Source organism: Mrakia frigida, assembly GCF_051309035.1.
Source record: "Mrakia frigida strain ATCC 22029 unplaced genomic scaffold BDY24scaffold_36, whole genome shotgun sequence".
Taxonomy (NCBI): domain Eukaryota; kingdom Fungi; phylum Basidiomycota; class Tremellomycetes; order Cystofilobasidiales; family Mrakiaceae; genus Mrakia; species Mrakia frigida.
Window position 1 is genome coordinate 1 of NW_027481245.1, and position 20,826 is coordinate 20,826.

Sequence of the window (20,826 nt, forward strand, 5' to 3'; positions counted from 1 at the left end):
TTAGCCGTATTGAACCTCATCAAATTTTACCATCGGAAGAGGTCCAGAAGCAAGCTAGGCTAACCCGTGCACCGAGCCCCGAGGAAGCCCATGTCTTGCTGATCCCTCGCTCCTCCTCCTTTCCTAAGCTCCCCTTCTCCTCCTTCCCCCCTCATCAACCCACTCGGCACGCCCCAACCTTCTCCTGCCTGCTGAGCGTACACGTCTCCGATGACCCGTCCCTGATCGAACGAGGAGAGGTGAGAGGAGTTTGAAGTCCAGCCGGGGAGAGGATGCGTCGAATGGGAGGGAGGGGAGGTTTGATAGTACTGATGGGAGAGATGGCTCTCTTGGTAGGACGAGGGAGCCGAGGAAGAGGCGTAGGAGAAGGGAGGAGAGTTGAGAGGGGGTTCGGAGGGTGTGGTGTTCGTCGAGTTCGAAAGGAAAAGGGAGGTTGGGACGGCTTCCGCGAAGCGTTGGTTGGCGAGGAGAGGTTGAGGAGATGCGCTAGTGAGGTAGAAGAGGGTTGCAGGTCGATGGGAAGGGGATGGAAGGGAGTAGCCAAGGTGGGAGTAGGAATCGGTGCTGTTCTGAGTGACGAAACACGGACGAGTGGGTTGAAACTGCTGCTCCGACCAAGTCTCTCGATCCCTCTTCCCGTTCTTGTTCCCCGTATCCTGACTGGATGACGCGTACCTAAACGAGCTGGCGTCATGGGAGCTGGCCTGCTTCGACGGGAGGGAGTTCCAGGACTCCGACTGAGGAGGGCTCGACGCGTCGAGTTCCGAGGGAGATGATCGTCGACGCGGTTGGGATGGACCTCGAGGTTGGTAGGAGGGTTCGAAAGAGATCGGAGGATGAGGGATGTAGTAGGTTTGTTGGTTGGGAGGTATGTTGAAAGAGGGAGGATGAAGGTTGGTGGGGGGGAAGTAGGAGCCTGAGTCGGTCACGACCTGACTGAGAGGGGAGCTGACGAGGAGAGCCTTGATGTTGCCGGTTGGAGGGAAGCTGTTTGATCGTTGGCGTGGAAACTTGGGAGGTTTCGGTGATTGATCTGGAGAGACGCTGGCCATGGCGACGAAGATGGTTCGAGGAGGAGGGATCGACTCGTCCGATTCCCTGAGAACAAAGCGGAGGGAAAGAAGGAGTTAGCGGTGAACCACACAAGTGATGCTCTGAGTTGACCCTCTCGATGATAGAGCGATCGGAAATGAGCTCACCTATATCGAGTGATCCCCTTGTCGTCGATCTCGACGCGAGGAGGGAAACGGAAGTGAGTCGGGGAGAGCTGAAGAGATGTAAGAAATTTGGAAGGAAAAGTTCGTCAGCTCATCTATCACCCGAAAAGCGTCGAAGCTACCGGTCAGGACTCTGAACGGACTTACGAAATCGGGATGAATCGCGAGAGAGGCGAGCTCAGGAAAGGACGACGGAGAACGAAGTCTTCCAGAAAGGGCATCCTCCATGGTGTAATAGTTGACGAGATGTTGAGCGACGCCATCAATTGACACGGAGATTGTCTGAGGGGAAGGGGGAGAGCGGAAGAGCCATCGAACGAGGAAAGGACGAGTCAGATCTCGACGCGACGCGTCCGAGCCCTCGATCCAATCTCGCGAAGATCGGACTCACCTTCTTGATCAAACCATCAGGCTTGAACTTGTAAGTACTCGTCAAGGAACCAACCAGCTCCCTCTCCCTCTCCTGCTCAGAAGCACCCTCGACCGGCCCAGTCCAACCTCCTCCCTTCACTCTCCTCCTCGGAGCGACAAGCTGCTCCTTCTTCACGTCTTCGTCCAAAATATCCTCGCAGGAGAAGTTGGTAGGAGAGTTGGAGTTTGTTCTCTTTCGAGAGGATGAGTTGACGTTGGGGTGATGGCGATCGGTGCGAGCGGTCGTCTCCCTGTAGATCTGAGAAGTGGGGAGGAAAAGATGAGACGCGTTCGAGTTCGAAGTCGAGTTCAAAGCAGACGAGAAGAGACGACGTACGAGGAAGTTGCTGAGAATTCGACTAGGAGGCAGTGAATATGAATAGAAGAGAAAACCGCGAGAGAGTCAGACAACGAGAACTTTGAGAGCGGGGACTCAAAAGACTCCACCAAAAAGGGAAAAAGAAAGACCAACCTGGGGGACCAAATAATCAGACCGTCGGTCCAGCGCTTGATTTGGCTCTCTTTCTCGTCAAATACCTGTTAGCAAAACCATCGACGAAAGTCAGCGTTACGTATGCGCGGCGAGAAAGGTGGCGACACCATGTGAAGAATCAAAGAGGAGTGCGCCGTCGAAAGAGAAGGGGAAAGCAATACGTACGAAGACAGCACCCGACGAAATCAACGACGCTTTCTCGGTCTCGAGAAGCCGTCTGGTTATCCTGGGAATGATGGAGCGTCGTGCTGCCTCGAAGCAGATCTGTGGGGGGACGAAGGGAGAGACAATTGAGATCTTCGAGGCGGCCACGAGAGCGGAGGAAGGAAAGCCATGTTTTGGACCCAAAGACTCACCAGAGCGTCGTGAGTGGACTCGATGATACCTACGAAAGGAATGGCAGGCGTCAATCCGCCTCGGATGGAGTCCATAGAGCGAGAGAGAGACGAGGGAGGGTGCAGTAAGGACCGAGTCGACTTGAGGTTTGGTGAGCTTGATGGTTTGAGGTCGACGAAGGAGACGGTTTGCTGGACTGTTTCTGAGGTCTGGAGGATATCAAACGCACGAAAAGGTTCGAGAGACAGTGAGGAAGGGAAATCAGCGATCTGCAAAGAGAGGCACAGAGAGAGCTCGAGGGAGAGAGAGGGAGAGAGGAAAGGAGAAGAGAGAGCGCTCGGGAGCTGCTGCTCAGCGACCTTCAGTTCGAGCTGGGACTCACGAGGTTGGAAGATCGACGTTGGGGGGCAAGACAAGACAGGATCCGAGTTCAGAGGGGAGAAGAAGAAGATTTGGTTGGGAAACGGGAGAGCGAACAAGAGGTCGGTTTGGGGCTCTCGTCTGGTTTCTGAGTTTGTTTTCTTGTTTGGTTTCGTTTCGGTTTCGAGATGGAGGCTGCGCGTCAAAGGGTCGTTCCTCGGATGGAAGCCGCCCGTGCTCAGTTTTTGCTCCCTTGCTCTCCCTTGAAAGCGATCAGCACTTTACCTCTTCAGATAAGCGTTCTCGTTTCCCTTCCCGCCCCTCCCGTCCCCTTCCTGCTCTCACGCTTCATCGCGAAAGTAGATCACAAACAGAGAGGAAGCCAGACGTCGGAAGCTCTCCGGCTCCGTTGTTCGACTGCGGCTGCTCGTAGTACCCGTTTCTCTGGCGATGAACAGCGGAGCTGGTACAAGAGAGAGGCCCTAAAACGTCTGGAACGATCCGCCCAGGCTTCGAACTGTCCCTTCGGTGAGTCGGGGAGTTTACAGACATCGAGGTCGAGGCCTCGACTCAGGATTCCGAAGCAATGAAGTTAAGACAGACCCCTGACTCGAGTCTCAACGGTGTTTTCAACTGTTCTCCCAGGTCGCCGCGCTTCGAGCGACGAGGCAAGATATTCCCGTCGTTCGTTGGGAGCTCGAACGCTACAGCAGGAGCTTGAAGGTGTGATTAAACAGAGTGAATTAGGTGGAGGTCACAGGAAGAGAGTAGTATAAGACCGAGCAGAAAACCAAAGAACGGGAGACGAGATCAAGCAGCTCTCGCTTTCCCGATCGCTTTTGGCGTCGTTCCTTTGCGTTCCTAATTCGCTCTTCCCTTGTTCTAAAGGGGCCGGTGGTGAATCGCTTCCTGAAGGCTGGCCAAATATGCACTGATAGGAGCCTGAATGAAAAGGCACGAGATCGGAACTAGAATCGACGGTCGCCGCGACTGAGCTTTCCCTCCCAGCAGCGGCAGCTCGACGAGAAAGGCGAGCAAGCTGGACGTGTCGTCGACAGTACTCATATTGCGAAAGGAATTCGGTGGGAAGAGGTAGAATCCAGCCCGAAACCTTCAGTCAGTTTTGGGAGGAAACAGGAGGGGGGGAAACGAAAACTTGGGCAACACGACGCGCTCTCTCTTTCTCCCTCCGTCCCTCCTATGGAACCCCGTTCTTGTTCTCGAAACCATATCTTCGGATGTTTCACGATAGAAGACACGAGGAAGGAAAGCGGTGCACGTGAGGAGGTCCAAAGAACGAGAGAGAGAGACCCAAACAAAAGGCTCGAAGGTTCTTATCGACCTTCCTCGTTCGTTTCTGGATCCGGAAGGTTCTTGTCGCTTGTTTGGTACCCAAAGCACTTACTACTCGGGTACCACAAAGAGTAAGGTTGGAAGAGGTTTTCGAACTGTTTGGACCAGACAGCCAAGAAAGAGGAGAGATACAGAAAGAAGAAGGTTGGAAAGGGGCCGAGTTCTGAGCGAGCCGTCCAAGCTCTTTGTAGTATGTACACCTATCGAAGTTGACTCAGGTGTCCTCAGTGCCCATACTAGAGAGTCAAGGGGAGCAGCTAGAGACCCGAGTCCGGCTGGCACAAAGAAGAGGGGAGATAGAGACAGCCGCGACGCGTCTTGTCTCTCGTTCTCCCCCCGTCTCCTCTCTCTCTCCCCGTACAGACTGCCTTCTTCTCTCTCACTCAAGATGACGATCGCGTTAGAAGAAGAAACAGTTGAACAGAAAGAGAAGAGAGAGAGGGAGACAACCCAGAAGGGACGGAACGGACGGATGAGCGACGGAAATGGGGGGGAGGGAGAGAGAGAGAGAGAGAGAGAGAGCGGGGATGAGCAACCTTGGAAAGGCAGATGAAACACATCGGGTTGCTGACCATGAGTGCCCGGAGCATCGCAGCTGGCAAAGGAGTCGAGAAAGAAGGAAGGAAAGAATGATCAGAATCGACGAGGAGAGCCTTTCGAGCTTGTAGCTTTTTCCTCCTTTCCTCTCCCCTCCTTGCTTCGACTCGAACTATCCCAAGGCAAAGCTGATAAAGCCCGCTGTAAGGTATCCGAGAAGAAGCAAGAAGGAAAGGGAACGGAAAGCGACCCGAAGAGGAAACGACAGGAGTCTCGCCGCCGAAGAGAGAGGAGGGAAAGTGAGAGAAGGGTCATCATAAAAGAGGTGTACAAAGCGTACGAAGAAGAAGAAAAAGAGGGTCGTTAAGTCGAGCGAAAAAGAGAGAGAGAGCGAAACGAGTCGCGTCGAGGGCACTACTTCTTCGGCGCCTCGCCTTCCTTCTTCTCCGGCTCGGGAGGAGGGATCCGGAAAGCCTGGGAAGAAAGAAAGAAAGGAGAGAGGTCAGTTGAGCAAAGAAGACAAAGAAGGCGAGGGCGACTAAACGATGGAGAGAGAAAGAGGGAGGGGAAGAGGAGACCGAGACGAACCTCGGGCGTCATGTCGATTCCTGGACCGTTCTGCTCCCAGGGTGAGGTTGCTCCGTCGAAGTTTCTGTATCAGGAAGAAGAAGAGAAGAAGGGAAGAGGAAGGGAAGGGGACAGGAGGGTAGTCAGCGATCGAGGTCGAGTTGAAGAACGACGCGTCTCGTCTTTTCCGACGAAGTGAAGAGGCTGGATCTCGGTAAAGATGTACGTACCTGAACGCTTGGGAGAGCTGGACAGGCTCATAGACGACTCGCTTCTTCTCCTCGTCGTATCGAACCTCGGTGTATCCCTATTGAACAGTCAAAAAACGAAAGGAGCGAGTGAGATGGAGTCGAACGAAGAGAGAGAGCGAGAGAGACGAGAGAGAACGAACCGTCAAAGGGAAGTCTTTCCTCAACGGGTGACCTTCGAATCCTGTGGTACGTGATACAGAGGCGATGGAGAAGGGATGGGGAGAGGGCGAAGGAGGGAGAGGGAAATCGCGTCAGTTCGACTCTCCTTCGCGTCTTGGTCCCTTTGCTTCAAGAAGGAAAGGTCAGGGACGTACCGTAATCGGTCAAGATCCTCCTCAGATCAGGATGTCCCGTGAAGAAGACTCCAAACATGTCCCAGACTTCTCGTTCGAACCCTGTTTAACAAAACGGAACGAAGCGAAGTGCGCTCAGCTCGAGCTCACCTTCGACCTCAACGGCTCTTCTCCTTCGAATCCCCTCCACCTTTTCAGCAGATCAAAGCTGAAGAGAAGTAGGGATATTAAAAGAGAAGGGATACGAATCCAACTCACAATCCGCTCCTCTATACAATCCAACGAGGGAAGGGACCGGCGTGACCTCGTCCGCGAAGGTCTTGAGTCTGATTCTGGCCGAGTGATGGTACGAGAGGAAGTTGTAGACGACCTGCAAAGAGAAGTGAAGATAATAGAGTAAGTTCAGTTGCCGAATGGGTCGATAAAGAAAGGGCTTGCGGGAAAGGAAGAAGAAACGAAGGAAGGAGGGCTGAACGTCGAAGCTCATCTCTGCCTCCTTCCTCCCTTCTGCTCTCCGTCCTCCCTGGAAACCCACTCTCGCCGACTTACCTCGAATCTGTTCCCTCTCTCTGGATAATCGACCGCTGTGATGTCCATCACGCTCTTGAACATGCACTGAGAATGATCCCTGAGGAAGTGCGAGACGGGGACGACTCCTGAAGGAGCGACGTAGAGGACGAGTTCGTCCTTGTAGATTGAGAACTGGGATATGTATTTGGGGAGGCATCCTAGGAGGTACTGTTAACGAAACGACAAGGAGTGATTAACGTGGGTTAAGGAGGGTGTAGGGCTGAAAGAGCGATGGAGGAAGCTGAGACGGACCTGTCCGTACTCGTGTAGCTGCTCGTTGTCTTCTCCTTCGAATCGAGAGGCGGGGTTGATCCCTACGGGTTCAGGGAAGGGAACAGGGGAGAGGATGGGAGTAAGAGTGGCTGTATTAGAGAGAAGAAGGAACGAAGAGACGGACGTGAGTGAGAGGGGAGAGGTCTCCACGGGGGGAGAAGGAGGGGAAGGAGGAGAGTTGAGATGGATTCAAAGCTCACCTTGTCGACGATTAAGGGAGAACGAGAAAGATCGTTGGCTGCTACTACTAGAGAGTAGAGAAGTCGTAGAAGAGGGACGAGAAGAGAGGAGGAGTCGGCGAGAGGAGGAGAGAAGGAAAGGTCGAGACATCGTGGGATCGATGGTGGGGGTCAGGGAGAGAGGGAGGAGGGGAAGCGACGTTGGACCTCTGAATATATTGTTCGGTGTACATAGTGTTCTTCGGACTTTCAGGATTCGGCTCCAAAAAAAAGCACAGGACCTCTAGATTTAAGTTCATATTCAAAGAGAGAGTGTGTGAGCGACGAAGGAAGAAAAACCAAACGGCAAAAGAGAGAGAGCGAGAGGCAACGGACAAAAGGACTGGACAGAGCAACGAAGACAGACAGCAAACAAGATAGCAGAACGACGAAAGAGCGAGGGAAGCAAAAGGGGCAAGCACAAGGTTCAAAGAAAGCGAGAAGCAGAAACAAAGAAGCACGAAAGCAAAACAAAAAAATCGATGGCGACGACGCGTGAGAAAGCAAGGAGAGGAAGGGTTTTAGAGGTAGCGACGAGGAAGCAGTTATAAGCAGAGGAGGATGGAAAGGTGGGAAAGAAGGTAGAAGCAAGATACCGAAGAAAACGAAGAGAGAAAAAGCGAAAGGAATGAGAAACTAGAGGCGAGCGCGAAGGGATCCCGGGCTGGTTCGTCGATGTTGGGTGGTGAAGGAGGCAGATCGAACGCAAGCATTTCCAGTAGAGGAAGGGACGAAGCCGAGTCCACAGGAGTATACTGTGAAGGAAGAGGGGAAGACATCTCGAGGTTAGCGGCGGAATCGAGGCTGGACGCGAGAAGACGAAACGAACTTTTGCACTTTCCAACCTCGCATCCGACCGACTTGGCTCCAGTGATTGCAGTGCAGTCCTGTCCGTTTCCGAGAGATTTGCATCCTCCGCACGACTCGAGCTCGGTCTTGGGGTTGAGGCTGGAAGGAAGGAGAGGGAGAGAGTCAGCGACTCGAACGATTCGACGCGCCTCGACGAGAAGAGATGGATGGAAAGAGAAGAGGCGAACTCACCACTCGTAGTCCGTTCCGTTTCGACCTCCAGCGTTTTCGATCGGGCAAGCGGTAAGTCCACGAGGGCATCGAGCGGCGTCGGGTCCAGATCCGAGAGGAAGGACGGCAGGGACGACGGAGGGAAGAGCTCGCTTTCGTCGACCGGAAGGAGTAGGTCCCTTGCAGCATCGAGACGAAGAGTCCCAGACGTGACCGCTGGTGCTGCAGGTAGGCTTGGGAGTCGAACAGTCGTTGGTGGTCTTGGGGATGCAGCATCTTTGAAAGAGGAGGAAGAGCGAGAAGAACGAAAGTCAGTCCTGATTTCGGGGAGGGGCGACTTGGAAGGATTTAGTGAACAACTAGACAGTACTCACTTCCTTCCCGAATCCCAGAACCATCCGGTGCTAGGGCAAGAAGAGCCAGAGGGAGGCTGGTCGCTCGAAGAGTCTCCAGTCGTGCAGCAGAACCCTCCTCCGTTGGCCTTGGTCCACCAGAACTGCTTCGAGGTCGAGCAGTCGGATCCGGTATCAGACCTGAGGATAGCAAAAGGTGATAAGAAGGGGAGGAGTGGGTCAGATGAGAGGAAGCGACCGAGACGAAGACCGAACGGATCCACTCACTCGAAGGTGTCGGAAGCGCAGGCGAAGAGGTCTGAGAACCAGTTGTGACCGCTGACCTTGCAAGAAGGGCTGTTGTTGCTAGCGTCGGTAGAGGTCGAAGGTATGCAGTAGCTGTGGAGAAAAGAAGGATGCGAGTCAGCTTCGATTCGACGCGTCGATCGTTTCGAGCTCGAAAGAGAAGAACGAGAGACGAACCTTCCTCCCCAACTGATAGACGCATGAAAAAGAACGATGAAAGACTGGTCAACCGCAGCTCGAGATGATAGGGTGGGAAACGAAAACGAAGAACTCACGACCAACCGGAGGGGCAGGAGTGGTACGAAGGAGGAGTGAGGGTCGACGATCCTCCCTTCACACAGCAGGACGATTTAGTCGACCACCAGAACTCGCTGTTAAGAGAGAAAAAGTTTCAGAAGAGGAAAGGTGAGCTTAACGCTCAGCGAGCGACGAGAAAAGCACGATCGAACGAAAAGACGGGAGGGAGAGACAGAGAGGGAAGGACGTACATGTTGTCGTTACAGTCGTTCGAAGAAGACTTGGGAACAGCGCAGACGGATCCTGAACAGGTGTAGTCGCTCTTCGAGAAGGAGCTGAATCCTCCAGGGCTGAAGGGTGGGATACAAAGAAGAACGAAGAAAAGGAGTCAGCTCCCTCCGTCGCATCGTCGCCTCCGTCTCCTCTCCAACGATGCCTTCCTTTCTCCTTCCAGGGACAAAGTTCCTCTCCAACGAAAAGATTACGAAGAGGAGGCTCACCAAGTCCAAAAGGAGAAAAGAGAAGCGAGGTAGCTCGAAGGAACACAGCTGGTGACCTCCGAAGAGTAGTACCAGGACACTGGGCAAGATTTCCCTGTTGGGAGTGAATCGGCGTCCCTCGAATCTGCAAAGTCGACACAAGCGCCCGAAGGAGTTTTCCAGCTGGTGAGAGGGTTGCAGTAGGAGCCGAAGGAGATCCCAAAGGGTCGAGCTTCGATGTCGGAGGCCGACTCGTTCTTAGCGAGGACGGCGGAGGGAAGAACGGCAGCGAGGAGGAGGAGGGAGGAGAGGATTCGAGTCATGATTGAGGTTGAGAGAGAGGAGGTGGCTGCCGAAGGAGCGTGGTCGTCGTCGAGATGAGGAAGAGGAGAGGAGGGCGAGGAGAAGAAGGGAGGAGGGAAGGGAGGGTGTGGGTTGAAGAGAAGGAAGAGAAGAGGCCCGTCAAACAGACTTTTTCGCTCCTTCCCTTCGCTCAGTCTCGGGACTGGTCAAGAGGCGGGAAGAGAGCGATCATGGCGGCATAACGAAGGCTCTCGGAGAAGGGGAGGTGGTCGACGTTGGACGGGAAGAGAAGGGAGGGAAGGGAAGCTGGAGTTTCAGCTTCCCTCTTTTCGATCAGAGGCTGACTTTCTTTTCCTCCTCCGACGCGAAACTTTTTCTTCATTCTTTCAGAGATATCTAGCATAGAAGAGCTATAGATGAGGTTCTGCTGTACGCTACACAAGCTGACGAGCTTTGAAGTCGAGGAAGATGAGAAAGGTCAAAGGTGAACGAAGAAAACCGACCGATCGCCCTCTCCCCCTCCCCGTTCCTCTCGCTCTCCCGCTCTTTCAGAGGATCGAGCGTGGCAGTTAATCCGCTCCTATTCCAGGACTCCTGACAGGCAGCAGTTCGAGATATCGATCTCCTCGCTCAATCCAAAAAGGCCGACGTCTCATCGACCTCGGACGCGAGCGAGCGAGCGAACGAGACACGTCGCCGTCGAAGGGACTCGAGAAGCTTCCCTGCTGACGGAATGAATGCAAGCCGCATGAGATAAGATTCGCTTCATCAAAGTGCTCAAACTAAAACGAACTCGACCTTCGCCCTCTCTTCCTCGTCCTAAATCTCGTTCACCAACGTCTGCTTCAACACCTGAGCTCGTCCTCCTTCTTGATGGTCCACCTCAACCCACTCTCCCCCAAACAGTTCAACCTCAGCATTCCTCCCTCCCTGAACCACTTCGCAAACAAGATCACGTCGATCCAATCCCATTTTCGACAATCCACTCCCAGACGAGTGGGAGCATTTGACGGAGGCCGAGAAAGGGAGGATTGAGCTCGTTGTGATTGATCGGTAGACCAAGTGCAAAAGGATTAGGTGGATCACTCTCTGTCTACCTGTAGATCTAGCTCTGAGACCTCCTCTTGAACAGTGGAGAGCTGGTCCTCGTGGAAAGGAAGACGCGTCAAGATGGCCAGCATCTTCCTCGCCTCGTCGTATCTCCCTCAGTCGTTCTCTATCGACAAGCACTCGTCCCTAGCCCCGCCCCGGACCTCTTCGATTTCGTTAAGCACATATTCAAGATAGAGCTACCAAACGTTCTCGGTGAAGTCCAGCACGAGCGCGTCGCTCACGAGAGGACCGACGAAGATCTGCCTCAACCGACGAGATGCCAAGGAGGAGGAAAGTAGAAATGAGAAATGGTGGTCAGTTACAAAGTGGAGATAAAAGAACGAGCTCTTGTATACAAGGAGATGGTTGAGGAGGACGTCGACGACGAGCTACCCGACTCGTCTCCTCTCTCTCCCTCGCTGGATGAAAGGACGGTGAAGAGAACGTACCTTGAACTCGTTGTGAACGGGATCCTTCTCGATGTAGTATTTCCTATCCTCGTGGGTCTGGTGGAAGTACGAAGGAACGGTGAAGAAAGTTGGAAGAGAGGGAGGACATGGAGAGGTCAGCTCGAGCTCGACTCCGTTCTTCCTTCTTCTCGTTCCCTCCTTCAAAAGACGACCTCTCGGACCCAAAATTTCCCACTGACCTTGAACTCTAGAAGGTAGACGTGCTGCGATAGGAAAGGCAGCGGGGGCGATAGATAGAGGGGGAAACAGAGGCGAGAGAACGAAGGAAAGGTCAGCTCTCCATCTCCTTCCCTCCCTCCTTTCAACGCATCCTTCTTCACGCTACCAGACGTACAGAGCGACTGAAAAGCTAAGGTATACTTACAGTCAACCCCTTGTTCCTCTCTTCCCAATTATCCTGCTTCCCACCCTTGATGCTGACTATATATCGCTCGCCTCGCTCGTTCAAACAAGTCTCCTTGAGCTCAAAGAATCGTCTCGAGACTTCGGACAGGATCGAAGGAGTAGAGGAAGGGAAGGCGAACGAGACGATGTGTTGGATGGTCATGATTTGAGAGGGAGGGAGGCGAAGTCGAGGCTGGGTTCGTGGTGGTTGGGAGGAAGAAGGGACAAGAGGGGAAGGCTGAACGTCGGTGCTGAACGTGAGCTCGAAAGTGGAGGTCGAGTGGAAGCTGACAATTCTTCAGCCCTCGGCCGCTCATTCTGCTCTCAGTTGATGAGGCCTGGTGCAGGTCGTTAAAAAGGGATGCATACGTAAATAAAGAAGAAAACCAAGATCTCAGAAACAGAAACAAGCGAAAGAGAAGGGAGAGCAGAGGTCAAGGGTCTACCAACAAACCGAGTGGAAAGAAACGTCTACTCTACTCGATTCCTACTCAACCGTCTTCTTGCTCTTCTTACTCTTCTTCTCCTTCTTCGCCTCCCCATCCATCCCAGCAGCCTCCCTCTTGGCCTTCTTCCTCTCCTTCTTCTCCTTCTTCCTAGCCTTCTCCGACGCGTCCTCCTCCTCGTCGTCGTCCTCCCCTCGTTTCCGCTTCTCCTTCTTGTCCTTCTTCTCCTTCTTGACCTTCTTCTCCTTCACCACCACCACTACCTCCTCCTCTTCCGAAGACTCCTCCTCCTCTGACTCCTCGGCGGCAGCGGCAGGAGCGAAAGCAGAAGCGGCGACGACGGGAGCGACAGACCCTCCTCCTCCAACGACGACAATCTCCTCCTCCCCAAACACCTCCGAAGGCTTGACCACCTCTCCAGCACCACTCTCCTTCTCCCTGGCCAACCTCATAGCCTCCTCGAACCCTTTCCTCTTCTCCTCCATCCTCTGCTTGAAGTAATCGCCGACGCTGAGTTTAGCGTTCGTCGTTAACTCTCCCTTCGAGGACTCGAGGTTCGGGTTGTCCATAGGGTTGGGTTCCGAGTCGAACGAGGTGATGGGGGTTCCGAGAGGGGATGGGGAAGGGAAGGGAGAGGGAGAGTTGGCGGAGGAGCGGATTCCGAGGATTTCAGACATGGCGAGAGGAGATTGGGAGGCGAGTCGTTTGGCGGCTAGGTTCTTTTGACGATGGCTGTGAAAGGGAAGGGAATCGGGTGGAAATGAGTTCGAGGACGTGGGGAGGGCGGTGGGTACGGGAGGGAAAGAAGGGAGGGAGGAGAGAGAGAGAGAGGTGAGCTTCGCGTCGCTTCTCATCGAAGCGGGATACTAACGCAAAGTAGGAAGATGTTGACTCACGCTAATCTCCTAACCTTAGGCTGCTCGACGACAGTCGTCACCTCCTCCGTCGTCCCACTTCCACTAGCAACAGGTTGACTCTCCTCCTTCCCGACGACGATCGTGTCCCTTTCCTCGACTGCTCCAGCCTTCGCAAACCCTCCCAACACCCTCTCTCCTCCTCCACCACCACTCTCACTCCCACTTCCAGGAGTATCTCCTCTCAGTCTCTTCAACAGCTCGTCCAACCCAGTTCCAGCTCCTCCAGCTCCTCCTCCTTCAGCGTCTCCCTCTCGACGAGCCCTGCCCACTCCGATTCCCGAGTTGTCGAGCTTTCGAGCGACGGCGATGGGGTTGACGAGACCGTTGGAAGGAGTGAGTCCGAGAGCAGTACCGGCGGTGTGGCCTGCTTTGAGGAGGAACTGAGCTCCGAAAGAGGTCGTGTCTGCGAAGAAGAAGAAGGAGGGGAGAGGAGGAGAGAAGGAAGGGAGGGAAAGAGGTCAGCGAATCGGTTTGGAAAGACGAGGGAGAAGCGAAGGGTAGATGTGGAGTCGAACGAGTCTCAGTCGTGAGCCTGAGCTCGAGCTCGAGGGGTGTCAAGCTCGAAAGGGTTGTAGCGGGAGGAGGGAAAAGAAAAGAAGGAGAAGAGCGAACGAGCTCGAACAAAACCTGAGCTCGGAGTTTTGGGACGCACCTTGTCTCCAAGCCAAGTTCCTAGGATCGTTGCCGATCTTCTGCTTGGTTCGTCGTTCAGAGAGTCCCATGTCGCGTAGATTCCGAGAAGAGAAGAGGAGGGGTGTCGGGGTTAGGAGGGGAGAGAGGAAGGAGGGAGAGGGTCAGCTTCGAAGATTCGCTGAAGTGCGCAGTTTTCTGATTGCTTTTTTATCCGGATCGAACCGAGGTTGGGAGGAAGATTTGCCGCCGATGAGATAGAACGGAAACAAATTGTGAGCTAGGTCTTGCGATAGGCAATCTTCAGGGGGGAGGAAGGGATCGGAACGAGAGAGGACAAGAGAGGCACGACGCGTCGAGTTCGTCCCTTGCTTGGGCTTCTCTCTCGCTCCTCAGCTCCGTTATAAGCCTAATCAGCCTCGATCTTGAAGAGTCTTGTAAAAAAAGAGGCTCTACGGGCTTGGCTGACTCTTTGAGTTAAAAAATTGAGTGGATTTCCCGCGGAGAGTTCGGTCGCGAAGGGGGGAAGGGAGGCGTTCGCTTCGTCCAACCTCGTCGCTCCCCTCTCTCTCCACCCAACGTCAACTGCTCCCTTCCCTCTTTCCGTACGTTTGCTTCCTTTCTTAGTATCTCTCAAACTCAAGCTGACCCTCTTCTTCCCATCTATACAGGCTTCACCTTTCTCTTCTCCCACCATGAACTACATCCAGCTCGAGAAGCTTGGGGAAGGTCCGTCTTTGGGCTTCCTCTCTCGATGAGCCCTTCAGCTAACCTCGTTCATGTTTTTGATGATATGCAGGTACCTACGCATCCGTGTGAGCTGACCTACTCGTCCTCGCTCTTGTTTCGTTTGTTTGAGCTCACTCTCTTCGTTGGTTTACCCATCTCGTCGACCTTCTCCTTCAGCTTCAAGGTCAGCTTCGCTTCCTTCCCTCTTCATCTCCTCCTTCCCTTCTTCTCTCCTCGCTGACTCGCACTTTCGTTGCCATCCCGATTTTTCAGGGCCGCTCTCGAACTACGAACGAGATCGTTGCTCTCAAGGAGATTCATCTGGATCCAGAGGAAGGGACTCCTTCGACAGCTATCAGAGAGATCAGCTTGATGAAAGGTCAGCAGCTCTCTCCTCCTTCTTTTTTCCGCTTCGTTTTGCTTCCGTTCTCTGGCGCGGAGGACTCTTTGGAACTCGAGATATGTATACCCATACTCGAGCATGCCGCCGGAAGGGAGGTTGGTTGAGCTCAAGGAAGGGAGGGAAGGGAGAGGTGGTGGCGAGCGACGATCGAACCTTCTCAGCCATCCCATCCTTCCGCTCAAGTGCACGGCCGTCCCAGGCTCATACGAGTACTAACTTTCGCCTCCTTGATTCCCTATACGCTACAGAGCTCAAGCACCCCAACATCGTCGGGCTGAGGGACGTGATTCATACGGAAACGAAGCTCATCCTCATCTTCGAGGTCAGTTTGGTCCTCCTCTCCCTCCCTTCTCGTGCCTGTTCTCAGCTCGCTTCTCGAGTGCAAGAGCTGACCTTCTCGTCTTGGATCATCTGCAGTTCTGCGATCAAGATCTGAAGAAGTACATGGACACCCACGGAGAGCGAGGAGCTCTCGACCTCAACACCGTGAAGTCGTTCATGTATCAGCTCCTGAGAGTGAGCTCCCTCTCTCTCTCTTTTTTGTCTCCTTCCTCCCCTTCGTTTCCCTCCTTTCTCTAGTCTCGAAGCTGACCGACCCTCTCCTTCTCCTGTCTTCTCTTCCCTCGCTCCCAGGGAATCGCCTTCTGCCACGACAACCGAGTCCTTCACCGAGATCTCAAACCTCAGAACCTCCTCCTCACCAAACGAGGAGAGCTCAAGCTCGGAGACTTTGGATTGGCGAGGGCGTTTGGAGTGCCGGTGAACACGTTTAGTAACGAGGTGAGTCGCTCTTCGCATCCTCTCGACCTTGAGTAGGACCCGAGAAGGAGAGGAGTGAAGGAGGAGGAGAAAGGAGCTCGAAGCTGACCTTCGAACGTGGGCACGTCTTCTCGTTTCCGAACCGGATTAGGTCGTTACGCTGTGGTATCGAGCGCCGGATGTGCTGCTGGGATCAAGAACGTACAGTACGAGTATCGATATCTGGAGTGCTGGGTGCATGTGAGTCTCTTCATTCCTCTTTCGTATTCAGTTGTTTGGTTCGGGTCGAGCGAGAGCTGACCTCCGTTCTCTCGATTCAACTAGCATGGCCGAGATGATTCTTGGATACCCTCTGTTCAGAGGAAGGGACAACAACGATCAGCTTACTCAGATCATGAGGATCGTGGGAACTCCGGACGAGAAGACGTTGAGGAAGATCAACGCTGATTCGGTGAGTCTTTCGCGTCCTTTTCGTTTCTTTGCCGGCGGGATTAGATATCGTTCGTCGATGAAAGCTGTTCGAAGAGAATTCCGGAGGGCTGACCTTGCCTTCCTCTCGCTATCTCTCGGACTCGCAGCCAGAAATCGTCCTTCGTCCCTTCCAACGCTACCCTCGACAACCCTTCCAGACTCTGATACCACGAGCTCCTCCACAAGGTTCGCCCTTCTTCCCCTATCTGTCTCTTTCTCTCGATCAACCCTCCACTGCTCTCTCTGCTGACTTGACGCGTCTCTCTGCTCTTCCTTTTCCAGCCATCGCCCTCCTCGAGATGCTCCTCCAATTCGACCCCGCCCTTCGAGTCTCGGCTCACGACGCTCTCTCCCACCCTTACTTCCAAACTCCCGCTCCTGCACCAGCTCCCAAACAGGCTGCTCAGCCCAATCCTCAGGTTCGTCTCACTCCTCGACTCTTTTTCTCGACGCGTTCCATCTCGCCAGAGCTGACTCCTCCCTCTCTCTCTCCTCGTGCCTCTCGTTTCCATCCAGGCCTACTACCCTCGTCAATCGACTGGACTTCCCCAGGTTCCGGTGGGAATGGATCCTGTTCAGTTCCAACAGCAACAGGTTTGTCTCCGCCTCTCCCTCGTCTCCTTCTTTTCTCGACGCTGACTTCACTCCCTCTCTCCATCTCTTTCCTCCCTCTCCCCGGCGTTGGTGCTGTCTCCGACGGTACAGGCCATGGCCGCTCAGCAGCAGCAACAGCAGCAGCAACAACAGCAACAACATCCTCAGCAGGTCAACGGTCAACCAAACCTCTCGCAAGCTCAGCTCGTTCAGCTTCAGCAGGCACAGGCAGCTCAACAGCAGATGTACTACCAGCAGCAGCAGATGCAGCAGCAGCAGCAGCAGCAGCAGCAACAGCAACAACAACATCACCAGGGATCGGGAGCGTACCAATAAATTAATCGGTCGCATCGTCTTTCGTTTCGTTTCTTCCTTTCCACTTCTAGCGTTTTCAGCCTCCCTTTCGCTTTTGGATCTCGATCCTCTCTGTATCTTCCTCTCCCTCTCTTTCTCTTCCTCTTGTCTACCTCATTCTCCACATCCACTCCCGCTTCGTCTCGTTTATTTCGTTCGTTCGTTTGCTTGCCTCGGTTTCCCATTTGACTGTTCTTCCCCTCTCCCCTCGTACTAGCTTACATCCTCTTCTCGCTGCCCTCTCGTCTCTCGCTATCGGTTATGATTACGTATTATGAAACAGACTTCTTCGATCTGAGGGAAGGCCCAGAGGGAGGGAGGGAGGGAGGGAAGACGCGTCGATTCTTCCTCGGTCGGGAAGCCTTTCCCGACGAGAGGATGCGAGCTCTTTCATCGGAGTGGGTACGTATTGCCGCGATGCCCGTACATATCACACACTTCTGAGACTGTTCACAGGAGGAAAGAGAGGAACGAAAAAGGGGTTGGGAACTTGGGAAGATCAAGAGAGCGAGCCTCGACGCGAGGGACCTTCTGCACGCTCCTCTTGTGTTTTCCGAGACAAAGGAGTAACTCTCAGCTTGGGAGAACACATTTGTTTCCCTTCCTGAGGAGCAGCGGCTCCGCTTTGAACACATCATCAGAGCGACAAGGGGCAAGGGGAAGAAGAGGGTCGTTCGAGCTCGAGAGGCGCGTCGCTTTTTTCTCGAAAACAACTCAACAGACCTTTTCGCTGCTCTCCTCTTCCTCCTCACCATCCACCTCCTTCCCTATTCCTTTTCTTATCTCCCTTCACCACTCCTCCTCTCGTCTCTTCTCGTCCTCTTCTCCCACTAGATTCGATCTCCCTCTTCCTCGTCCAACATGATCTCCATCGTCACGCTCTTTCTCCTCTTGCTCCTCCCCTTCGTCCAAGCCAGAGCCTACGTCCAGTTTGCTATCGGAAAATCATCCGTCAACTGGTCCCGGGGTTACGGGGGGATCTCTGCATCCACCGCTGGCTCTGAACAAGCATGCCAGTCAAAGGCGGACAACAGAGTCGGAGGTGTGGGCTACCTCTTCCAGACCAGTGGGAATGGGAATCGTGCTTGCCTCACTTTTACCTCGTGAGTTCTGTCTAGTTTTCTGACCAGTTTGCAGAGCTGTGTTGGAATTGCTTCGACTTTCGAGCGAGGACAGAAAGGGAGCACGAACGACGGGGAACGCGAGCTCATCTCAAAAAGCCTTCCTTTTCTCAACCTTCCCAAACTCTCCATCTTAAGTGACTTACTTGGAATTCTTGCGTCCTTTTTTTAGGTATCCCACTCTCTGTTCAGGCTATACTATGACGGGAACTCTCGTCCAAGGCATGGTGGACCGCTGCTCGAGCCGAACTGGGTACAAAATGGCCGCTGATGGGAGCTGCGTGAGTTTCGTCTGCATCTATCTCGAATCCTCGGTCTCCGATCCCTAACGTTTATGATCCAGATCTACACGGGAGGAGTCGGGCTCACCGACGCGACGTACAAGATCGCTTGCCCTCAAACCTCTCAGCCCGACCAGTCGATTCCCTCTCCAGCCTATCGAAGGAGAGGAGTTGAGGAACAGTCTTCCTTCGTCGGTGGGAAAACTTGTCCCGTTGGAGAGCAAGCTTGCCCTCTCGGGAAGGGATTCGGTTGCGTCGACATTAAGAATAATTTGAGGTGAGTTCGACCTCGTCTTGACGTTTAACTCGACGCGCCTCGATGGCTGAATTCTCCTCCTTCCTTTCAGTTCTTGTGGAGGATGCACTGGAGGAGCTGGTGTCGATTGCTCTGAGATCATTGGAGCGAGCGAGGTCGCTTGCGTTGAGATGTCTTGCGTCGTCGGTCAGTCATCTTATCTCTTCTGTTTCCGTTCCTACCTTTTTTCATTTCCAGAACACTGCTGACGATTGATCAAGCGTCTTTCCTGTCAGACTCCTGCCTTCGAGGCTTCGATCTCTCTCCCGCGGGCCAGTGCATCAAGATAATTTCACCGTCGTCGTCGCGACGCGTCCGTCCTCTTCTCGCCTCTTCAACACACACGGTGGCACCTTCTTAACTTCTATGTCTACTCGTTGATAGCACTGTCGTCCGTAATGGATGGTGATTGGGAAGAATTGAAAGCACTTTGGCCGAGCCTCAGTCGCGGAAAGTTCATCGCCTTATTCTCAAAAAATGAGCTTCGACCTTCCGATCTCTTCCCCGCCGACTTTCCCTTTGTATGCACTGTTTGACCTGGAAGTCAGCTTCAGAAGCGCGAGATGTGAATGGCAGCAAGCGGAGTTGGGCTGAAACCGAGGGGAAGACGGAGAGAACAACCTCTCAAGTCAAAAAGTTTGGGCTCGTGAAGATGAGAGAGGCCGGCGAAACGACGTTCAGAAGGGAAGAATTAAACTCGAGCTCACAGATGAAAAGTCAGGGAAAGATAGTTAGGTCGGTTGCAAAGTTCAAGCCAAGCGAAGGCGTTGTCAACGTTTCGAACGAGAGGAGGGCCACAACTTCGACGCGTCTCGTTGGCGTTTCGTTTCCCGCCAGCGATGGAGATCGAGGATCTCTCAGAGAGAAGCAAGAAGTCGTCATGTGAATAAATAGTTTACGATGCAAATCGAGAACGGAGCAGGTACGTATCAGGCAAACAAAGAAAACAAGATGAAATCGAAACGCTTGCGTCCGTCCGACCTACTCCTCCTCCTCGACCATCTCCCTCTCCTCCGCCGTAACCCCCTCTCTCAAGTTCCTCTTCACCACCTCAACTTTATCCCTCTGCTCCTCCGTTAACTTCCACTTCATCCAGACATCAACGATGGCCCTCTCCTCCCCGTTCGAATCGTCCACCTCGACCTTCAGACCTCCCACTCCCAAACCCTTCAACTCGAACATGCTCGTCTCTTTCGCTACCCCTTCTTCCGTCCAAACCCCTGCTTGCCACACCATCGTTGACCGACAGTCGAGCAGTCGCCCATCGACGTGAAGGACGAGATCTCCAGGTCCCTCGCAAAGGTGCGGCGAATCATGGAGGAAAAACCTAGATGGTGGTTTGATCGGAGACCGAGGAGCCTGTGGAGGGAGGAGGATGGCTGTGGTGGTAGGATTGTTGATAGCCATGGAGTGAAAGTTGGTAGAAGCCTTCGTGGGGACGAGAGGATCAAGAGGAAGCCAGCCGACGAAGGAGACCTCTCTGAGGCGAGTCCACTGGAGCAAGAAGAGGGTGCGACGGATTCCGGTGAAGAGGGGTTTTGCTGCTCGACTGAGCTCCTCCGTAGCGTCCGACCAGAAGCGTACGTGTACGGGGTTGAAGTGAGGGAGGAAGGAGGTCCAGTAGGCGGAGGAGAGGCCGTTGAAGAAGGGGGCGGAGATGGTGAGGCTGTCGAGGCGGACGGTCGTTGACGCTGCTAGACGAGGAGGGAGCCAACTGGTACCGTTTTGACCTAGATAGTGGAAGATAGTCTGCTCCTGTTCGGGTCCTGAGCCTGGAGTAGCATGGGTGACAATGAGGGCGAGAGTTCGGATGTGGGAGGTTGAGAGGACGTCTCGAAGGCGAGAGTCTCGAGGGAGGGAGGGCTGAAGGAAGCAGGCAAAGTCGAGAGAAGTTGGAAAACGAGAGGACAGAAGGAAGGGTAAAGAAAGAGACGGGTCTAGGTAGACTCACGGAGGTGAAGAAGTGTAGAAGAGCAACGTCCGAATCGAGGACAACGTCTCGATAGAGCTCTCGAACAGCTTCCTGGCAGCAACTGTACGAGACCCTACAGAGGTTGACGAAGGTTTGTTTATCGCAGTAGGTGAAGATCTCCTCCATGAGTTCGAGAGGGAAGATGGAACGAATACAGGTACGCTGAAGGAAAGAGAAGAGGGTCAGCTCCGAAGGAGGGAAGGAAGGAGGAAAGAGAGCTCGCTCACTTTTGGCCGCGAGTCGAGGTCCTCTCCCAGCAAAACAGGGACCGGCGGCGAGCTCATGGATGGAAAGAATGTACGGTCTGCTGGAGACGTGAATAAAGTTGAGATTGGACGAGGTGGAAGTTGGG

At 53.8% G+C, this 20,826-nt stretch overlaps 9 protein-coding genes across 9 annotated transcripts; 2 read left to right on the top strand and 7 right to left on the bottom strand.

The window, feature by feature from the left end:
- On the bottom strand, positions 1 to 2,957 carry BDY24DRAFT_400725 (Gti1/Pac2 family-domain-containing protein). The gene is made up of 9 exons (XM_076641994.1): positions 2,840 to 2,957; positions 2,478 to 2,666; positions 2,287 to 2,385; positions 2,101 to 2,165; positions 1,966 to 1,987; positions 1,609 to 1,887; positions 1,365 to 1,499; positions 1,200 to 1,267; positions 1 to 1,098 (listed from the first exon to the last, which is right to left on the bottom strand). The coding sequence occupies exons 2-9, from the start codon at positions 2,550 to 2,552 to the stop codon at positions 60 to 62; spliced, it is 1,782 nt and encodes a 593-aa protein (XP_076493252.1). The 5' UTR covers positions 2,553 to 2,666; positions 2,840 to 2,957; the 3' UTR covers positions 1 to 59.
- Positions 2,958 to 4,645: 1,688 nt separating this feature from the next.
- Positions 4,646 to 7,016, bottom strand: BDY24DRAFT_400728 (complex I 30 kDa subunit family protein). Its single transcript, XM_076641995.1, has 9 exons — positions 6,862 to 7,016; positions 6,641 to 6,750; positions 6,368 to 6,556; positions 6,077 to 6,188; positions 5,840 to 5,920; positions 5,666 to 5,706; positions 5,505 to 5,581; positions 5,296 to 5,359; positions 4,646 to 5,181 (listed from the first exon to the last, which is right to left on the bottom strand). Exons 1-9 carry the CDS (start codon positions 6,989 to 6,991, stop codon positions 5,122 to 5,124), a joined length of 864 nt encoding a protein of 287 aa, XP_076493253.1. The 5' UTR covers positions 6,992 to 7,016; the 3' UTR covers positions 4,646 to 5,121.
- A 182-nt stretch (positions 7,017 to 7,198) lies between these two features.
- Positions 7,199 to 9,831, bottom strand: BDY24DRAFT_186569 (uncharacterized protein). The gene is made up of 9 exons (XM_076636364.1): positions 9,275 to 9,831; positions 9,026 to 9,124; positions 8,813 to 8,908; positions 8,715 to 8,726; positions 8,520 to 8,630; positions 8,274 to 8,432; positions 7,921 to 8,175; positions 7,709 to 7,827; positions 7,199 to 7,634 (listed from the first exon to the last, which is right to left on the bottom strand). The coding sequence occupies exons 1-9, from the start codon at positions 9,574 to 9,576 to the stop codon at positions 7,516 to 7,518; spliced, it is 1,272 nt and encodes a 423-aa protein (XP_076493254.1). The 5' UTR covers positions 9,577 to 9,831; the 3' UTR covers positions 7,199 to 7,515.
- Positions 9,832 to 10,718: 887 nt separating this feature from the next.
- BDY24DRAFT_186578 (Dabb family protein) lies at positions 10,719 to 11,790 on the bottom strand. Its single transcript, XM_076636365.1, has 4 exons — positions 11,483 to 11,790; positions 11,298 to 11,321; positions 11,098 to 11,154; positions 10,719 to 10,908 (listed from the first exon to the last, which is right to left on the bottom strand). Exons 1-4 carry the CDS (start codon positions 11,663 to 11,665, stop codon positions 10,846 to 10,848), a joined length of 327 nt encoding a protein of 108 aa, XP_076493255.1. The 5' UTR covers positions 11,666 to 11,790; the 3' UTR covers positions 10,719 to 10,845.
- A 53-nt stretch (positions 11,791 to 11,843) lies between these two features.
- BDY24DRAFT_186590 (uncharacterized protein) lies at positions 11,844 to 13,084 on the bottom strand. The gene has a single exon (XM_076636366.1). The coding sequence runs from the start codon at positions 12,800 to 12,802 to the stop codon at positions 11,990 to 11,992; it is 813 nt and encodes a 270-aa protein (XP_076493256.1). The 5' UTR covers positions 12,803 to 13,084; the 3' UTR covers positions 11,844 to 11,989.
- A 180-nt stretch (positions 13,085 to 13,264) lies between these two features.
- BDY24DRAFT_400736 (uncharacterized protein) lies at positions 13,265 to 13,627 on the bottom strand. The gene has a single exon (XM_076641996.1). The coding sequence runs from the start codon at positions 13,585 to 13,587 to the stop codon at positions 13,420 to 13,422; it is 168 nt and encodes a 55-aa protein (XP_076493257.1). The 5' UTR covers positions 13,588 to 13,627; the 3' UTR covers positions 13,265 to 13,419.
- A 335-nt stretch (positions 13,628 to 13,962) lies between these two features.
- On the top strand, positions 13,963 to 17,097 carry BDY24DRAFT_444262 (kinase-like domain-containing protein). The gene is made up of 14 exons (XM_076644836.1): positions 13,963 to 14,100; positions 14,167 to 14,224; positions 14,295 to 14,310; positions 14,402 to 14,408; positions 14,498 to 14,603; positions 14,876 to 14,949; positions 15,045 to 15,143; positions 15,261 to 15,407; positions 15,538 to 15,626; positions 15,711 to 15,837; positions 15,965 to 16,043; positions 16,140 to 16,276; positions 16,374 to 16,451; positions 16,563 to 17,097. Exons 2-14 carry the CDS (start codon positions 14,191 to 14,193, stop codon positions 16,785 to 16,787), a joined length of 1,218 nt encoding a protein of 405 aa, XP_076493258.1. The 5' UTR covers positions 13,963 to 14,100; positions 14,167 to 14,190; the 3' UTR covers positions 16,788 to 17,097.
- A 569-nt stretch (positions 17,098 to 17,666) lies between these two features.
- BDY24DRAFT_418214 (uncharacterized protein) lies at positions 17,667 to 18,718 on the top strand (the record flags this gene model as incomplete). The annotated part of the gene is made up of 5 exons (XM_076643820.1): positions 17,667 to 17,908; positions 18,099 to 18,207; positions 18,270 to 18,484; positions 18,555 to 18,618; positions 18,701 to 18,718. 5 exons carry the CDS (start codon positions 17,667 to 17,669, stop codon positions 18,716 to 18,718), a joined length of 648 nt encoding a protein of 215 aa, XP_076493259.1.
- A 647-nt stretch (positions 18,719 to 19,365) lies between these two features.
- BDY24DRAFT_400749 (uncharacterized protein) lies at positions 19,366 to 20,815 on the bottom strand. Its single transcript, XM_076641997.1, has 3 exons — positions 20,702 to 20,815; positions 20,454 to 20,636; positions 19,366 to 20,365 (listed from the first exon to the last, which is right to left on the bottom strand). The coding sequence occupies exons 1-3, from the start codon at positions 20,756 to 20,758 to the stop codon at positions 19,484 to 19,486; spliced, it is 1,122 nt and encodes a 373-aa protein (XP_076493260.1). The 5' UTR covers positions 20,759 to 20,815; the 3' UTR covers positions 19,366 to 19,483.
- Positions 20,816 to 20,826: the final 11 nt, after the last annotated feature.

Excerpts from the sequence above, each read along its gene's own strand:
- BDY24DRAFT_400725 (XM_076641994.1), bottom strand. The coding sequence starts at position 2,552 with ATGGACTCCATCCGAGGCGGATTGACGCCTGCCATTCCTTTCGTAGGT. Across the intron at positions 2,386-2,477 it reads AGTCCACTCACGACGCTCTG|ATCTGCTTCGAGGCAGCACG; the intron begins GTGAGTCTTTGG and ends GTCCCCCCACAG. Across the intron at positions 1,888-1,965 it reads GAATTCTCAGCAACTTCCTC|ATCTACAGGGAGACGACCGC; the intron begins GTACGTCGTCTC and ends CCCACTTCTCAG.
- BDY24DRAFT_400728 (XM_076641995.1), bottom strand. The coding sequence starts at position 6,991 with ATGTCTCGACCTTTCCTTCTCTCCTCCTCTCGCCGACTCCTCCTCTCT. Across the intron at positions 5,582-5,665 it reads GGAAAGACTTCCCTTTGACG|GGATACACCGAGGTTCGATA; the intron begins GTTCGTTCTCTC and ends ACTGTTCAATAG. Across the intron at positions 5,360-5,504 it reads CAGCTCTCCCAAGCGTTCAG|AAACTTCGACGGAGCAACCT; the intron begins GTACGTACATCT and ends TTCCTGATACAG.
- BDY24DRAFT_186569 (XM_076636364.1), bottom strand. The coding sequence starts at position 9,576 with ATGACTCGAATCCTCTCCTCCCTCCTCCTCCTCGCTGCCGTTCTTCCC. Across the intron at positions 9,125-9,274 it reads CTTTTCTCCTTTTGGACTTG|CCCTGGAGGATTCAGCTCCT; the intron begins GTGAGCCTCCTC and ends CCCACCCTTCAG. Across the intron at positions 7,828-7,920 it reads AACGGAACGGACTACGAGTG|CCTCAACCCCAAGACCGAGC; the intron begins GTGAGTTCGCCT and ends CCTTCCTTCCAG.
- BDY24DRAFT_186578 (XM_076636365.1), bottom strand. The coding sequence starts at position 11,665 with ATGACCATCCAACACATCGTCTCGTTCGCCTTCCCTTCCTCTACTCCT. Across the intron at positions 11,155-11,297 it reads TCTACCTTCTAGAGTTCAAG|ACCCACGAGGATAGGAAATA; the intron begins GTCAGTGGGAAA and ends TACTTCCACCAG. Across the intron at positions 10,909-11,097 it reads CCGTTCACAACGAGTTCAAG|ATCTTCGTCGGTCCTCTCGT; the intron begins GTACGTTCTCTT and ends CGGTTGAGGCAG.
- BDY24DRAFT_186590 (XM_076636366.1), bottom strand. The coding sequence starts at position 12,802 with ATGAGAAGCGACGCGAAGCTCACCTCTCTCTCTCTCTCCTCCCTCCCT.
- BDY24DRAFT_400736 (XM_076641996.1), bottom strand. The coding sequence starts at position 13,587 with ATGGGACTCTCTGAACGACGAACCAAGCAGAAGATCGGCAACGATCCT.
- BDY24DRAFT_444262 (XM_076644836.1), top strand. The coding sequence starts at position 14,191 with ATGAACTACATCCAGCTCGAGAAGCTTGGGGAAG. Across the intron at positions 15,408-15,537 it reads TGAACACGTTTAGTAACGAG|GTCGTTACGCTGTGGTATCG; the intron begins GTGAGTCGCTCT and ends GAACCGGATTAG. Across the intron at positions 15,627-15,710 it reads ATCTGGAGTGCTGGGTGCAT|CATGGCCGAGATGATTCTTG; the intron begins GTGAGTCTCTTC and ends CGATTCAACTAG.
- BDY24DRAFT_400749 (XM_076641997.1), bottom strand. The coding sequence starts at position 20,758 with ATGAGCTCGCCGCCGGTCCCTGTTTTGCTGGGAGAGGACCTCGACTCG. Across the intron at positions 20,637-20,701 it reads ACCTCGACTCGCGGCCAAAA|CGTACCTGTATTCGTTCCAT; the intron begins GTGAGCGAGCTC and ends TCTTTCCTTCAG. Across the intron at positions 20,366-20,453 it reads TTCTACACTTCTTCACCTCC|CCCTCCCTCCCTCGAGACTC; the intron begins GTGAGTCTACCT and ends TGCTTCCTTCAG.